Below are 17,518 nucleotides of genomic sequence, written 5' to 3' on the forward strand. Positions count from 1 at the left end.
AGCTATGACACGATTTTGACAGGCAACCCATGCTAGTAATATTTGTCTATACATGGTGAGCAGATAAAGGGCCTATTAGAACTATCTCGAGAACTCAAGGTAAGAAAATTATGAAAATCGGAATACAGGGGTTTTGAGGTGTGAACTATTTAATGAAAATATTTTGGTCTCTTTGCTACTTCTGGTTATACCGGAAGTTAATTATAACTTCGTTTTTTTAAATAGGACACCCTGTATATTTTTACATTTTTGGATTCTCCTTGATTTCTTCTTTCTTAAAATATAAGTTTTTGTAATATTATACAGGGTAGGTTAAAAGATAATTACGTTTTTTTATTAATTTCGTAGCAAAATTCACACCCTGTAGAATTGTAGTAGTTTGACATAACAAACTCTGTTTATGTTCAAATGATTTTTAATATAGTCTACTATGTTAAGAATTATTGGTATAGTTAAATTTTTCCTTTTTTGTGTGTACAGGGTTGGTCGAAACTCAGAATAAGTATTTTCTGAGTTTTCTTAAATGGAACACCCTCTATTTTAGTATTGTAACGAAATGTTATTTTAGGATACTTTTTAATTTCTTAAGCAATCTCTATACCTAACTGCTTCAATTTGTGAGTTATTGGTGATTCAAGCCAAACATTAATTGCAACACAAAATACCTGAAATTTTATTAGGTTGGCCGTAAAAATATTCAATCACAAATAATTTTTCGGAAATAAATACATACTAATCGAGACTGATACTTAAAATTGCCAATAATGGTTGAGCTATTAAAATATCTAAGTAGGTATGATTGTTGGTGCGATTAACAATTAAGCACAAATTAAAGCAGTTGGGTATAGGAAATGCTTAAGAAATTAAAAAGTACCATAAAATACCATTTTATTACAATACTAAAATATAGTGTGTTCCATTTAAGAAAACTCAGATAATACACATTCCGAGTTTCGACCCACCCTGTATACTAAAATTCAAAATTTAGCTATACTAATAATTGGTAACAATAGTAGACCATAGTAAAAATCATTTGAACATACAAAAAGATTTTGATGTAAAACTACTACAATTCTACAGGGTGTGAATTTTGCTACGAAATTAATAAAAAAACGTAATTATCTTTTAATCTACCTTGTATAATATTACAAAACCTTATATTTTAAGAAATAAGAAATCGAGGAGAATCCAAAAACGTAAAAATATATAGGGTGTCCCATTTAAAAAAACGAAGTTACAATCAACTTCCGGTATAACCGGAAGTAGCAAAGAGACCAAAATATTTTCGTTAAATAGTTCACACCTCAAAACCCCTATATTCCAATTTTCATAATTTTCTTTACTTTAGTTCTCGAGATATTTCTAATAGGCCCTTTATCTGCCTCACCCTATATAAAATAAGAAAATCTACGGGTTCGTTTTGATTTAAATCTGTCTCCCTCCATCCTCAAATAGTACTATTTCTAGGTCTACTTGTTGTCAAGGAGGCTCTGAGGAAGACAAACTTACACCAACACGACCGTAGTTTCTCGATGTAAATTAAAACTATTTATATCGCAGTATGGTTAGAACGCCCTCTAACGGGGAATAAGTGAAATGAATTTCGATTTCGACTTCGACTATATATTATGAAATTTAATAAAAAAAACATGGTTCATCCGGAAAGCAGATGGGTACATATCGACCTATATTCGGATCCCGTACTATTGGCACCAACGTAAATTCAAAATGGGAACAGGGCATAGAAATGAAGGCGAGTATAAAACGAGCTAGAGCAGCACTTAGCAATAGAAAAAGCTCCTCACAAACAAGGATTTGTCTCTTCCCCTAAAACGGCGTCTAGTTAAATGCTACATTTTTCCGATCTTACTATATGGTGTGGAGGCCTGGACGCTGACAGAGAACCTCACGAAAAAACTAAAAGCATTCGAAATGTGGGTGTACGGACGCATTCTTCGTATATCCTGGACCGAACATGTCACCAGCAGAGAGGTAATCCAGAAAACCGGAAAAGAGAAAGAAATAATCGTGAGCACAATTAAACAGAAGAAACTTGAATATCTAAGCCACTTATTGAGACACGATAAGTACCGTCTTCTGCAATTGATTGTCCAGGGAATATAGACAGTAAGCGAGGGCCAGGCAGGAGAAGACACTCGTGGCTTCAAAATCCCCGGAAGTGGTTCTGGCTCACATCGGTCGAACTGTTCAGAAGTGTCGTAAGCAAGATCAGAATTGCCATGTTAATAGCCAACATTCGCAACGGACAGGGCACTTGAAGAATGAGAAGAAGGGATATTCCTATAACCGGTATTATAATAAGCGGGTTCGATTGTACATATCTGGACCTCGGAGGTAAACTACACTATGTCATTTCGAGCAACTGTGTTTAGCGTGTGTTTGCAACAAAGGTTAGAGCACTTAGAATGTTAGTAAAAATGTGATATATGCCATAGTTGTTTGACAGACAATATGTCTATATTTTAATGATAATATATGATCAATTTCTATAATCCGACTAATAAAACTAGTGGATTAAAAAAACTTGTTCAGAAAAACGCCTTGTTGACATAGTGTAGTTTACTTCCGAGGTCCAGACATGTATATCTATATGGCAGAGGTAAAGGGCACTATGTCCATTTTTGTCAAGGTTGGGATTATACTACAGTTATAATGAACTTTTAATTCTCCACACAGAGTTATAAAGCACTATGTCCTACTTTATAAAATAACAAAGATAAGCACTTTATAAAAAGTATCATGTCACATTTTGTTAGAGGCAGAGGGCACCATGTGGAGATGTGGACATAAAATCCTATACCATTGCTTGTAAAAGCAATGTATAAATAGGTATAGGGTTTCATGTCCACATGGTTTAAGTAAGTTACAAAATAAATCCAGTATTAAACAAGCAGGGTAAAGTATTACATTTTACCCTGTACTGTTAGTCATGAAGGAGAAACAAATTAAAGTTTAACATTCTATAATGCATTTTTAGTAAACATCTAGTACCATGACCCAAAAGATCTTGAAGAGGTAAACAGCACTATGTCCACTGTATTGTGTTTTAATTTTTTTTAATAAAAATAAATCAAGTTTATTATCACAATATGTATTTTAAATAATACAAGTTTGAAAGTTAACAATCTGAAGAATAAATTAGACAAGGGATTGTGACATAATGTGTATTAACATACATCCTGTGAATAAAGAAACACAAAAATAAACTTAAAATGTTTCTCCTGTAAAATTACAAATTTGTGACATAGTGCCCTTTACCTCCGACATACAGATATATTTTAACTTGTACCTCGTATTTCAATTGTTTTAATATTTATTGAATAATAATTAACAATATAAATTTTTTTTTTAGTTACTGGGCATAGACAGCGAATTCTGTCTAGTCGAATCCTTTATTACGGGTATCTTGGATAACTGGTCACAAAGTCTTAGGCCACACAGACATTTATTTACTTTAGCAGTTTGTGTAGTTATGTTCCTGCTGGGAATTCCCATGATTACGCAGGTAAGCAAAAACATGCTCTACTGTAATTTGTATTAGTTGATTTAGTGAGTCTGTTTAGCTTCCGGCCATTTTCGTAAAGTCTAGGATATAAATTAAATATTTAAAGTTGTCGTTAGGATTAAATTTTAAAACTTTAAATGGATTTATAGGGCAGTCAATGAGGATATTTGGCTCCGAATTCCATCTTACTACATCGATTTATTTGGCGCTATATATTTACTACATATTATGACGGTTTTATCATTGGTGGCAATTCCCACCCCTTCAGGGAGGTGGAAAAATTTTTGGTCAAGATAACCACGGAAATGGCTAGAGAACCTAATTCTACACAAAAACTGTTCTATAATTTTTTTTTGAAAACTCAATAATTTTTGAGTTTCAATATTGAGAAATGACACCTTTTCGGACGATCTTTTGCGAATACCTTAAAAACTATGCATCTAACTAAAAAAACTATATAAACCATTTTTATAGCTTATGAAAAGAAAACAAAGAGATTTGTTGTTTCATAAATCATAAAAGGATATAAGGTATATCATACAATACACCCTGACAATGCGGCCAAAGGAGGCAGTGCAATCATCATAAAGGATAATATATGTCATCATGAAGAGTTGGAATATAAAACTGAACATATTCAAGCCACTACAGTACACATAAAAACTAAAACTTTTAAAATAAATATAAGTTCAATATACTGCCCACCTAAACATTCCATTAAAAAAGAGCAGTATAATGAATTCTTGAAAAGCTTAGGGGAAAGGTTCATTATTGGAGGTGACTTCAATGCAAAGAACACACACTGGGGCTCTAGAATCACTACTACTAAGGGAAAGGAGCCTTTGTTAGCCATTAAAGAACAGAGGTGTGAAGCACTATCAACTGGTAGACCAACCTACTGGCCTACGGATAGAAACAAGACCCCTGATTTAATAGACTTCTTTATTATTAAGAATATTTCAACTAATTTCATAGACATTGATGACTGTTGGGACTTAAATTCTGATCATTCCCCTATAGTACTAACCATGAGTGACAGGATTATTAAAAAACAAAGTAACCCCACATTAACAAATAAATGGACGGATTGGGATAGTTTTAAGCTAAGCCTTGAAGAGAGTAAGTGTACCAATACAAAACGCAGAGCAATTAGATAAAGAAGCAGTATTGTTGGTGAACAATATCCAGCAAGCAGCATGGGAAAACACTCCTACGCTGAAACCTAGGGTAAAAGGAAATAATTATCCAAAGGAAATAAGGAACATGATAATTGAAAAAAGAAAACTGAGAAGAATCTGGCAACAAACAAGGTCTCCTCAAGATAAGACTAAACTAAATCGTGCAAGTCAACAACTCAAAAGAACTATCCTACAATTAAAGAATGACTCGATTAATTCTTACTTACAGGAGCTAACAGATGACGGTAGTACATATTATTCCTTATGGAAAGCTACTAAAAGACTGAAAATACCTATTATGCACTCTCCTCCTATTAAACTAGAAAATGGTAACTGGGCCAGAAGTAGTGCACAAAAAGCAGAGCTATTTGCCATACATCTTGAAAATACATTCAAACCAAATGAACCTCAAGGGGATGAAGAAAGATGGGAGGAACCTGTCCAATTAGAGGAAGAAATTCGGCTAACTACACCAAAAGAAGTACTTGAAGAAATAAGGGAAAATATTAATCCGAAGAAAGCTCCGGGCTATGATCTAATTACGGGTGAGCTGTTGAAAAATCTTCCCCGAAGAGCTATCGTAAAATTAACAAACCTCTTTAACGGTGCATTCAGATTAAAATATGTACCAATGATATGGAAGATGGCGGAAGTCATTATGATTCCTAAACCAGGAAAACCAGCACATGAGGTTTCGTCATACAGACCGATATCTCTGCTTCCTGTAATATCGAAGCTGTTTGAGAAACTGCTCCTTAAGCGAATAAAACCAATTATTGAAGCAAGGAATTTGATACCGACACATCAATTCGGATTTAGAAATAAGCATTCAACAATTGACCAGGTGCACAAAATCACAAATATTATCGAAACATCACTAGAAGAAAAGAAACTCTGTTCAACTGTATTTCTTGATGCTGCACAGGCTTTTGATAAAGTCTGGCATGAAGGTTTAACATACAAACTAAAATGTTTTTTACCTATACAGTACTCAAAACTTTTACAGTCATACATAAAAGGACGACATTTTAGAATTAAGCAAGAAGACTGTTTTTCAGACTTAAAAGAAATTAGAGCAGGTGTTCCACAAGGCAGTGTGTTGGGTCCGGTCCTATACCTACTATACACGTGTGATATACCTGTACTAGAAAACAACACAGTTGCCACCTTTGCTGATGATACAGCTATTCAAGCAGTAGGGACGACAAGTGAAGAGGCGACCAACAAGGTCCAAATAGCAGTTAACCAAATCTATAAGTGGACACAAAAATGGAGAATCAGGCTAAATGAAGCTAAATCTGTCCATGTTAATTTCACCAACAAAAAAATACAATATATACCAGTTATAATCAGCAATATCCAAGTACCATATGCAGATACTGCTAAGTATTTGGGTATAACATTAGATGCAAAACTACGCTGGAAGGTGCACGTTAAGAAAAAAAGGGATGAACTAAATATAAGATATAAAAAAATGTATTGGCTAATTGGAAGAAACTCCACACTGTCGATGCATAATAAGTTACTAATTTACAAACAAATATTGAGACCTGTATGGACTTATGGATGCCCACTATGGGGGTGTACTAGACCAAGTAATATAACAGTAATACAAAGATTCCAGAACAAAATACTAAGAAATATTGTAGATGCTCCTTGGTATGTTACAAACAGTGATCTCCATAAGGACCTAGGAATGGAAACTGTGGAAATAATCATCAAGAAGATGGCAGGAAGTCACGAGCAACGACTTCACATGCACGAGAATATTGAGGCAATCCAGCTCCTCGATACTAGTGGGCAAGTTAGAAGACTGAAGAGGACAAAACCTTATGAACTAGTTTAAGTGATAGGTGATAGTGAAAAGCAGAACATAGTGCTTGTGCGCGTTACTGTGTATGCTAGAATAGTGCACTATCTTGTTAGGTTAGATAAGAGACGCTATAGGGCAAGCTCTTAATTTTAAGGAACAGTAATAATTTAGGTTAGATTAAAATTGCTCATTGGTCAAGTATGACCAGATTGTAATTATAATAATCATCATCGTAGTGATGATTATGGGAAAAAAAAATAAATCTTCTAGTTATAATAAAAAAAAGATATAGTAGGTGAAAAGAGTTTGTTTTTTTGGTTCATGCTCAAATCGGTGAATTCAACTTGAAATAACAGAGGAATGGTCGATTTTAGGTGTATACTGCTACCAATACCTTTTGTAGTGCTTGACAAGCTTGACATATTAAATGTAGATTACATTCAAACTAAGCGAGATATGCTGCAAACAAATTTATGACTGATGTATTTTAAGAAAAAATGAGAAGTATATTTAACACCTTAACCACCACAATTTAAATGCATCGTTTTTTTCTTCTACAATACCTTTTATCATAGCTTTATTTCTATGTTCAAAAAGTTGGACAGGTTTAAAATGAATGGTTTTTGAAAAAAAAAAAATAAGATCAAATTAGGAGCTCATTTTTACATTTTCTAAAAAATCTTCCTTTTTCTCCATGTAACTCGAAAATGATAAGAGATATCAACAAATGATACGGTAAAAAATGTAGGTTTTTTAGATAAAAATTTTGTTTTTATTTTTCATTACTGTATCTCTTATCTTTTTGAGTTTCATGGAGAAAAAGAAGATTTTTTAAAAAAATTAAAAATGCGCTCTATAATTTGATCTTATTTTTTTCAAAAACCGTTCATTTCAAATCCGCCCAACTTTTTGAACATAGAAATAACACTAAAATAAAAGGTATTGTAGAAGGAAAACGATGTATTTAAATTCTGGTGGATGAGGGGTTAAATACACTTCTCATTTCTTCTTAAAGTACATTAGTCATCAATGGACGCTTTAGCACTGATTTGATCTACCTGCTGCTTAAAACTGAATCTTGCATCAGTCATTACTCCCAAGTATCGATCGAATAGTTGTGATGTGATTTCATATTCTAGAATGCTGAGCGTTACCGTTTCAACCTATTTACGACTAGTAATAAGCACTGTCTTAGTTTTGTGCTTCGATAGTTCTAAATTGACTGCGTTCATTCACTGGCAGATTCGCTCGAAGATGATATCCAACGTGAGATTCATTTTCCCAAGGTGCTTTGCGATGATCTCCACAGCCACGTCATTGGCATATGCCACGACTCTAACAACCTTGGTAATTCTAGCTTTTGTAATGCATCATACAATAGAGGACATAACGAAGAGCCTTATGGTACTCCCCAGTAACTTTATATTCCTTTAACTATGACTATGTCATGCTTCAAAGTCCATCAGAGAAGTAGCTAGTCGTTATCCTCCTTAGATATGTTGATACTTTCATTTTTGTAAGAGCTTGCATAATGCAATCACAAAAGGCGAAGTTTCTTAGCTGTCTTGATGACTGAGTGCGTGTGAGTATGTGTAGGTCTTGTTGAGATTAGTTCTTTCATTAACTGGCTTTCTAAATGGGGTAAAATCTCTTCTAAAATAATAGAAATCTCTCGTTCAATACGCGTCTAAGAATCATAAAGTGCTACATCTAGTCTTCTTTGCTTTATGGATTTGATACCTAGACAAATGTTTTTCTTCTTCTTTTTAGCCTTTCATCGTCCATTTTTGGATACAGGCCTCTACCAACTCCTTCCGTCCATCTTGATCCTGAGCAACATACTTAAAATTTACCTGCCATCTACCTTTTTAAGGTCTTTACTGTTGTATTGTGGCATTCTAACGTTTGTTTTTTTGTCTAGCAGTGTGGCCTGCGAAGTTCTTTTTGAGTTGAGCAATTTTTGTTGTGATATTCTCGACTTTTTTATATTTCATCCAGTCATTACTTATTCTATCTCACTGTCGTATACCCAACGTTACCATTTCCATTGCCTTTTTTATTTATATTTGCTAGTTTTTTGGCTAGTTTATTCATATTTGCCTTAGTTAGGGTCCACCTTTGACATCCATATGTCATGATAGCAAGGGCTTCAAGCATTGAGGTATTTTGCGCTTCCTAAATATTCAACTGAGTTTTCCAAATCCTGTCCATCGGAGTCTTGCTTTTCTAGTGATTTCTGCACTTTGGTTTTCTTTGTCAAGTTTAAAAATTTGGCCCAGGTAGATATGTCTATTCTTGGATTTGTTCTACCTCATCGTCAATTATAGTTATAAGTAGAAAGCGGAATATATGCAAAGTGCATATAGATGCATATATTGCATATTTTCAGACAACAAACACAACATTGCATATTTAAGCTAAACACGATTTATTTTGCATATTTTAAAAATAAATTATATAAAAGTTTAAAATTTTCCTCTCTTAGTTGGAATTTTATAACGATATGAACGAGCTCGTTATTTATCTATCTATCGCTCATTATTATCTATCTGGACTTTCCCATTACTACCTGAATTTAACAATTATGGGTGTTCCCAGAAAAATATTATTTTATTAGCGTAGCAAGTCGTAGTAACCTGTTTTTAAGGGTATAATATTTATTTTGTCAGTTTCCGGCCAACATTTGTTTAAAGTAAACGTTGTATCGTATTTAGTGTTTTTGAAGTGATTGGTATATATTAAATTTAAATATGTCTACCATTCAAAAAAGTGCTTGGATAAAGTGTTTTCCCGAGTTAAAGCTAAGTGGAGACAAAGTATTTTGCAAGGCCTGTTCCAAAATCGTAAGTTACATTCATTTTCACATTTCATTTTTTAAATGAGGAACTGACAAACAAAAGCATCATGTCCCACAAAAGAAATTTTTCTGAAAAGAGTGTTTTTATTCTACAAATTCGCTTTTACTTCTATAAAGACGGACATGAGAGAAGCATCAAAATACAAAAATCCATCAAATTGTAGACAATTCCGCTTTTGTTCTTCAGCTTCTCGTATGAAAATTGATTTCTTGTTAATCTTGTTAACACTTTTTCTGCTCATTGTCAAAAAATTCCCGGAAATACAGGGATTACAATTAGAAATAAATTAAAAAATGTTTTAGAAAAAAATGAGGGCTTCGATTGTTTGAGGAAAGTTGTACGTATTTTTGAAGGCAACTTTTCTGAAGATCTTACGACTTGGCCAATTAGTTTACTGCCTAAATTAAAATATTGTCCTATAACATCAGTAGATGTAGAACGAACTTTTTCTGTGTCCAAACACGTTTTTAGTGATAGAAGGCAAAAGTTGCTAGTTGAAAATTTTGAAAAATATTTGATTATAAATTCATACTATAATTTAGATTCTTAATTTAATTATAATATCAGTTTTTGTGTGTCATTTCATTTGTTTTTATGTGAAAAATAAATATGTATTAAACATAAATGTAGGCTGAATTTTTTTTAAACATAAATGTTTATATTTAATATATTGTTTTATTTTTGAGTATTTTTAATATGCATTTGCATATTTAGACAAATTTAGAAAAAATACCTGCATATTTGTAGTAAAAGTAATGCATATATATGCCCATATTTTGGTAATGTTGTGTTGCATAGGTATATTCCGCTCTCTAGTTATAAGTCTGTAAGTGGTTCTTTGTGTTTTCCATTGTTTTGTTTTTGTCACACTCATTTTTAGACCGACATATTGGCCTACTTACTTATTTGTCGCTAAAGACACCTTGTAAATTTTGTTTGATAGTAAATTTCAAAACTATTATTAAAATATAATTAAGTTGATATTCCTTTATTTTCTCTGAAAATAAGATTTATCTCTATTCCTAATTGCTACACGGTAATTTTAGGAGATATGACTTACTTTTAGTTTTCCGAATATTCAAATTAAAACCCTGATAGAAGCTGGCAAATGCAACCGCTACCTTTACTGAATATAAAATATAAGATAAAGCTAGCGAGATATTAAATTTAAACTCGGTCTTCCCATTGTTATGTATATTGCTTGAAATGAATAGAGTTTTGTGAATAGAGCACTAGGCGACACAGCTTTACATAAACCAACTCTCTAATTATGTCAAATTTTCTTCACACACACCAAATTTTAGATAGGTATTTCAGTACTTGCTCTATTTTAAGCGAAATAATATAGTGTGGATTTGTGTGCAGATAAAAGTTACAAATTTTTTTTATTATAATATTTTTCTTAAAAAGGGAGTCCAAAGTCTTTGCGATGTACCTCATAAACTAGCAACCCTATAGAAAATTTTATAAGCGCGAGAGTAAGATGCGCTGGCGTGTCTCCTTTTCAACATGCAAAATCAACTGAAAAATGCGGTCAGAGATGCCCGAATAGACAACAGAGGAAATATTTTTAATAAATCATCCCAAGCTTTGGCATATGCAGATGATGTGGACCTAGTTGCCCGCACAACATGCAGGCTAGAAGAAAGGTATACCACTTTCTCAAATGCCTCAAAAAATATGGACCTGCAAGCGAATGAGGAAAAAACTAAAATAATGGCATCAACATTCAATAATAGAGCCAGAAACGTCTGTCACCAATTTACGGTTGATGACTCTACCTTTGAAGTTGTGGACAAATTTACATACTTGGGCTCCCTGATCACCAAGAACATCATGACGGAAGAAATTAAGCAAAGGATAATCCTAGCAAAGAAATGCTATTTTGGATTGAGTAGACATATAATAAGCAGAATCTTAAGCCAAAAACAAAAATAACCATATACAAAACACTTATACAACCAGTGTTGACATATACATCGGAGACATGGATAATCTCCAAGGCAGATGAAAACCTCCTGCTTATATTTTAATGAAGGATCCTGAGAGGAAGATTTGGTCTCATCTGTGAAAATGGTGTTTCTAGGAGGAGGTACAACCACGATATATACCATAGATATAAATATTTGTATATTTGGTATATTTGGTGGTACTTGCATTTAGAAAAGGTTTTAAAAAGAGAGAAACTCAACTTATTACCTACAAACGTGGACAACATCAATCCCAAATAGACTACTTCATGATAAGGAAAGAAGACATACAGTCGGAAAAATGAAAGAATACCCATGAACGAACATATAAAACACGCTGTATTTTCCTGTCCCCGTGTCACAAAGAAAATTGACCATCGCAAGTTCATGTAATAATAATTATTACATGTATTTCCGCTGGTCAATTTTTTGTGTGACACGGTGACAGGAAAATACAGCGTGTTTTATATGTTCGTTCGTGGGTATTCTTTCATTTTTTCGACTGTACGTGAACGCAAGGACTGCAAGGTAATAGTTAGTGAGACAGTAAGCCAACAACATAAGCTGCTTGTTCTGGACATCGAAGTAAAAAGCGAAACTAAACAAAAATATCGGAGAGGACCACAAAAAATCAAGTGGTAGCTGCTGAAAGATGAGAAAGAAGGTCTATTCAGGAGAAGAATGGTAGAAAAATATGTTGGAACATGAAAGGAAGCCCTAATACAATTTGGAGAAAAATGGCCAGTAGTATTAGAGAGACTGCTATTGAAATACTTAGGAAAACGTCAGGAAAAAAAGTTTGAGGATAAAGAGACTTGGTGGTGGTCAAACGAAGTACAAGGAAAAATAAAAGAGAAGAGAAAATTATATAAAAAGTGGCAAGAAACCAGATCCGACACAGATCTTCAAAACTATATGGTGGCGAAAAAGGAAGCGAAAGTAGCAGTAGCAAAAGCCAAAGCAGAAGCGTATTCAAACATATACGATCAACTTGATACCAGGGAAGGCGAAACGAAGATATATAAAATAGCCAAACAGAGAGCAAAGAAAGCAAAAGATTTTAATCAGATTAGATGTGTCCGAGATGAAAATAATAAAATACTAGTTCAAGAAAATGATGTCAAAAAGAGATGGAGAAAGTACTTTGACAGCTTATTAAATGAAGAATTTGACAGACAGCCTGTAGAGTCAACGGAGAGAGTAGCAGAAATGGTCACCAAAATAAACAACGAGGAAGTGGCTCAAGCGCTTCAAAAAATAAAGAAAGGAAAAGCGGTAGGACCAGATGATATTCCTGGGGAAGAATGGAGAGCATTGGGAGAGACAGGAACAAGGTGGCTAGCAGGTCTATTTAATAGAATTATGGAAGTCGGACAAATGCCAGACGAATGGAGAAGCAGTATACTGGTACCTGTTTACAAAAACAAGGGAGATATACAACAACGTACAAACTACAGGGCTATAAAGCTGCTTAGCCACACCATGAAAATATGGGAAAAAGTAATTGATAGACGGATACGTGAAGAGACCCAAATATCCGAGAATAAATTTGGCTTTATGCAGGGTAGATCAACAACAGATGCAATTTTCATTATAAGGCAGTTGATGGAAAAATACAGTAGTAAAGAAAAAAGCGCTCATATGGTATTCATTGATCTTGAGAAAGCATATATGATAGAGTTCCTCGAGAGATTCTGTGGTAGGCACTCAATAAGAAAGGAGTCCCTGGTGAATATGTAAAGATTGTGAGGGATATGTATGAGGGAGTAACGACTAGTGTTAGGACAGGTGTGGGAGAGACTGATAAATTTCAAGTGAAAGTAGGATTGCAATAAGGCTCTGTGCTTAGTCCATATTTATTCTCATTAGTTTTGGACCAGATAACAGCGAAACTACAGGGTAACATTCCATGGTGCTTAATGTATGCTGATGATGTCGTGTTAGTAGGAAATAGTGAAAGAGACTTAGAACAAAAACTGGAACAGTGGAGACAAGCTCTGGAGGGAAAAGGTTAAAAACTTAGTAGGACAAAAACAGAGTATTTGGAATGTTCATTTAAAGATGGAGCTACTACAAATAAAATGGTATCTTTGGATGGTGAAATGATTGTGAAAACCAATAGTTTTAAAAAATCCACAAGGAGAAGAAAATGTTGTTCCTGTAGTTGCCTGTATACAATCAATCACAAAATTGGAAAGAAATCCTTTGTAAAAGGTATAAATTTTTTTTATTAAAATCCCTTAAAAGGGCTCCATCACAAAAACGTTTTCGATTTTTATAAAAAATCATCATCAGTGTTCGATAAACTGGATGCTAGCTGAGCCACAAAAGAAAAATATCTGGGTAAAAACCCTTTACATATAATATAGATGCCTTAAAAGTACATACTTCAATAAAAAGCCCTGTGATGGTCACATGGCAACCAGGATAATGCCCTAAGGTAATGTATACAGATTTCCCAACTCTCACATCCAAATTGAGTTGATTACATTTCAATGACTTAATGGCAACTGTTGCCATTGAAGGTTGCCATTGGCAGTTGCCGTTAAGTCATTGAAATATAATCAACTCAATTTGGATCCCACGTTTTGGGAAATCTGTATACATTACCTTAGGGCATTATCCTGGTTGCCATGTAACCATCACAGGGCTTTTTACTGAAGTATGCACTTTTAAGGCATTTATATTATATGTAAATATAAAGGGTTTTTACCCAGATATTTTTCTTTTGTGGCTCAGCTAGCATCCAGTTTATCGAACACTGATGATGATTTTTTATAAAAAATCGAAAACGTTTTCAATAGTTTTAAGTACCTAGGATCGGTATTACAGAGTAATGGAGAAATAGATGGAGATGCATGCAGTAGAATTAGGGCTGGATGGATGAAGTGGAAAGAAGCGATTGGTGTGTTGTGTGACAGAAAAATTCCAATGAAGCTGTAGGGAAAATTCTATAAAACAGCCATAAAACCGGCTATGATGTACGGAACTGAATGTTGGGCAGTGAAAAAGAAATAGGAACAACGAATGCATGTGGCGGAAATGAGAATGCTTAGATGGATGAGTGGAGTGACAAAGAAGGATAAAATTAGAAATGAGTATATTAGGGGAAGTCTAGGTGTGGCACCAATTGATGCCAAAATGAGAGAGCATAGGTTAAGATGGTTTGGTCATGTTCATCGTCGAGACGTTAATCACCCAATACGAAGAATAGCTGAAGTGCAGATTCCTGGAAGGAGTAGGAGAGGGAGACCAAAGAAGACCTGGGGGGAGACGATGAAGCAGGACATGTTGGTAAAGGGGGTTAACATTGATATGACCCAAGATAGAATTGTGTGGAGAAATGCAATTAGGGAAGCCGATCCCGCATAGGGATAAGGCAAAGAGAATGATGATGGATGGTGGTACTTGCATTTGTATATTTGGTGGTAAAGACGTAGTATCTCTAATAGGAAGACTAAGCTAGACAGGACATCTAGCAAGATCATAGCAGAATAACCTTCCTAGAAGAATCCTTATGTGAGAACATGTGGGAAGTAGAAATAGGGGTAGGCCAAAATTCAGATGGAAGGATGGCGTAGATGAGGATGGAAGAAAACTGGCAACAGGTAACAATGGATAGATCTGACTGGCGTAATGGACTTGGGAAGATCGAGGCTCTTTTAGAGCACATTGATGACGATGCACCAATGACGATAATGATGAGGTAGAGGCTGGATGAACGTTTTTTACGTGGAATTCTAGCATAATTATACAGAGTGAGTTTTATGTATGGAAACACTCAATTATATCGAAAACGGCTTAGAAGATATTTATAGATTTTGGTAGGTAGGGTAGGGTTTTTCCGGAAATCGAATGAACTTTTTTATTTCAAATAGAACACCCTGTATATTTTTTGCGTTTTGAAGTCCTTAAGAAATAATGATTATTTTTCATGTTATATTCCTAATTTCGGAGTTATTACTACATTTATTAAAAAAAAAACAAATTATAAAAATAAATTTTTTTGGCCCGGATAAACACTATTTTAGGTTGTTTGAATCATTGGGAACAAAAAAGACATTTTATAATTTTTCTCTAAAATTAATCGTTTCCAAGTTATAAACAATTTAAAACTGAAAAAAATCGAATAATGACGATTTTCAAGGTTCAAAAACACAAGTAAAAAATATAATTTTTTAAATTACAAAGTACCTAAATTCAAGTCCAACTCTTCTTGTAATAATTGCCATAAGATTTTTTGCCTCGTTTTATTCTATAACATTGCTTTTTAATTTTTAATGAAGTGTGAAACAATGAATCAATCTCAAATTACTAATGAACAGAATGAAACAATCTCAAATTACTTATAGACCGATCAAATAAAATTACAATACCTGTAAATCAAAATGTAATTCCGTACAGGTTGGAGTAAATTTTTTATCAAAGTTTAGGTCCAAACAAAAGATATTTTCAAGAAAATATATGAGTCATATGAGGGGATCATTGTTTAAATAATTAAAAATGGGTAATTTTTGCACAAAATTTACTTTTTTAACTGCTGCGGTAATTCGTGTTTTAATTAGTTTTAAACAAATTACACCAATTTTCAAACGCCATTTTGGAAGGGCGTCTAATTGAAATTTTGATTTGTCAATACATTTGTCGAAAATATACATAAAAGCAAAACAAATGAGACCTTAAAAACTTGTATACTCTATCGGCAACAACCGCGTTTTTGCAGTTGACAAAATGGTAATTTTTTATAATCAAATTAAATCTCTCTTAAACTACTCAATATTTATCAACCAATTTGTTTGTCAATTTATAGTGATATCATAGCGCAACTTTTTCTGCAAAACAAAATATTTTATAGCGCTTATTTATATTGCAAATAATATTTTTTTGGAGATTTGTTTTTCAATTTGGATTTAAAATTATATAAATTAATTACGGGTCAAATTTAATTTAGTAAGTCTCATATAAAAGACTGTTTATTTATCTTTGCAGAAAAAAATTGTAAAATCCTTAATAAAAACAAGAATTTACGCAGCAGTTAAAAAAGTAAATTTTGGGCAAAAATTACCGATTTTTAATTATTTAAACAATGATGCCCTCATATGAATCATATACTTTCTTGAAAATACCTTTTGTCTTGACCTAAATTTTAATAAAACATTTATTCCAACCTGTACGGAATTACATTTTGATTTTATTTTATTTTATTGGGAAATAAGGCTTGAGCTTGAATTTGGGTACTTCGCAGTTTCAAAAATAACATTGTCACTTTGTGTTCTTGAACCTTGAAAATCGTCTTTATTCGATTTTTTTTTCAGTTTTAAATTGTTTAAAACTCGGAAACGATTAATTTTAGAGAAAAATTAAAAAGATCTTTTTTATTCCCAATGATCCAAACAACCTAAAATAGTGTTTACCCGGGTCAAAAAATTGATTTTTATTATTTGTTTAATTTTTTTTTAATAAATGTAGCCATAACTCCGAAATTGTGGCATTTAGGTATAGGGAATATAACATGAAAAATAATCATTATTTCTTAAGGACTTCAAAACGCAAAAAATATACAGAGTGTTCCATTTGAAATACGAAAGTTCATAAGATTTCCAGAAAAACGGAAAATATGACAACAATGTAATTAGCACTATAATATCGGCCGCATTAGAAAACTCCTACTTGAAAACTCGTGCAAGTTTTTTTCGAGATAATTGAGTGTTTCCATACATAAAACTCACTCTGTATATTTAAAAAGTTGGGTTCCAGTTACTGTTTTTCATTTTCTCTGATGGTATAGACTGCGGTTCAGGTTAGTATCGGAGGTGATTGTTTGCCGGAGAATGGGACTTACAATTGGCATCATTGTGGGTAATTCATCTTCGATTTTTACATGATGGTACTGCAGGTCTCACCAGAATACTTGAGGCGCACTGCGGAGCATTTGAGACCTGCTTTTCTACAAGCCTATATACTTTTACAGTTTCCCTTGCAGCTGCAGACAATTAATCTCAGAAGTTCAGGGGTGCAGTGGCGACGCGTGACTTTTTCTAAAGTGTTACCAAAACCAGATATTAAATATATACCAGATATATTATATATTATCTATATATATATATATATATATATATATATATATATATATATATATATAATGTATTTTATAAATATTTTTATATATACAG

The 17,518-nt window shown here is 33.3% G+C and overlaps 1 protein-coding gene across 3 annotated transcripts in view; it reads left to right on the forward strand.

Annotated features, from left to right (window-relative positions):
• LOC114332268 (sodium- and chloride-dependent GABA transporter 1-like) overlaps positions 1-17,518 on the forward strand; it is a 230,178-nt gene that overhangs the window by 187,948 nt on the left and 24,712 nt on the right. For all 3 annotated transcript variants that reach the window (XM_028282037.2, XM_028282035.2, XM_028282038.2), the window contains one exon: positions 3,374-3,526. In XM_028282037.2, coding sequence (XP_028137838.1) covers positions 3,374-3,526 — 153 coding nt within the window. The remainder of the gene's footprint in view (positions 1-3,373; positions 3,527-17,518) is intronic.

Source organism: Diabrotica virgifera, chromosome 4 (genome assembly GCF_917563875.1).
Source record: "Diabrotica virgifera virgifera chromosome 4, PGI_DIABVI_V3a".
NCBI lineage: Eukaryota > Metazoa > Arthropoda > Insecta > Coleoptera > Chrysomelidae > Diabrotica > Diabrotica virgifera.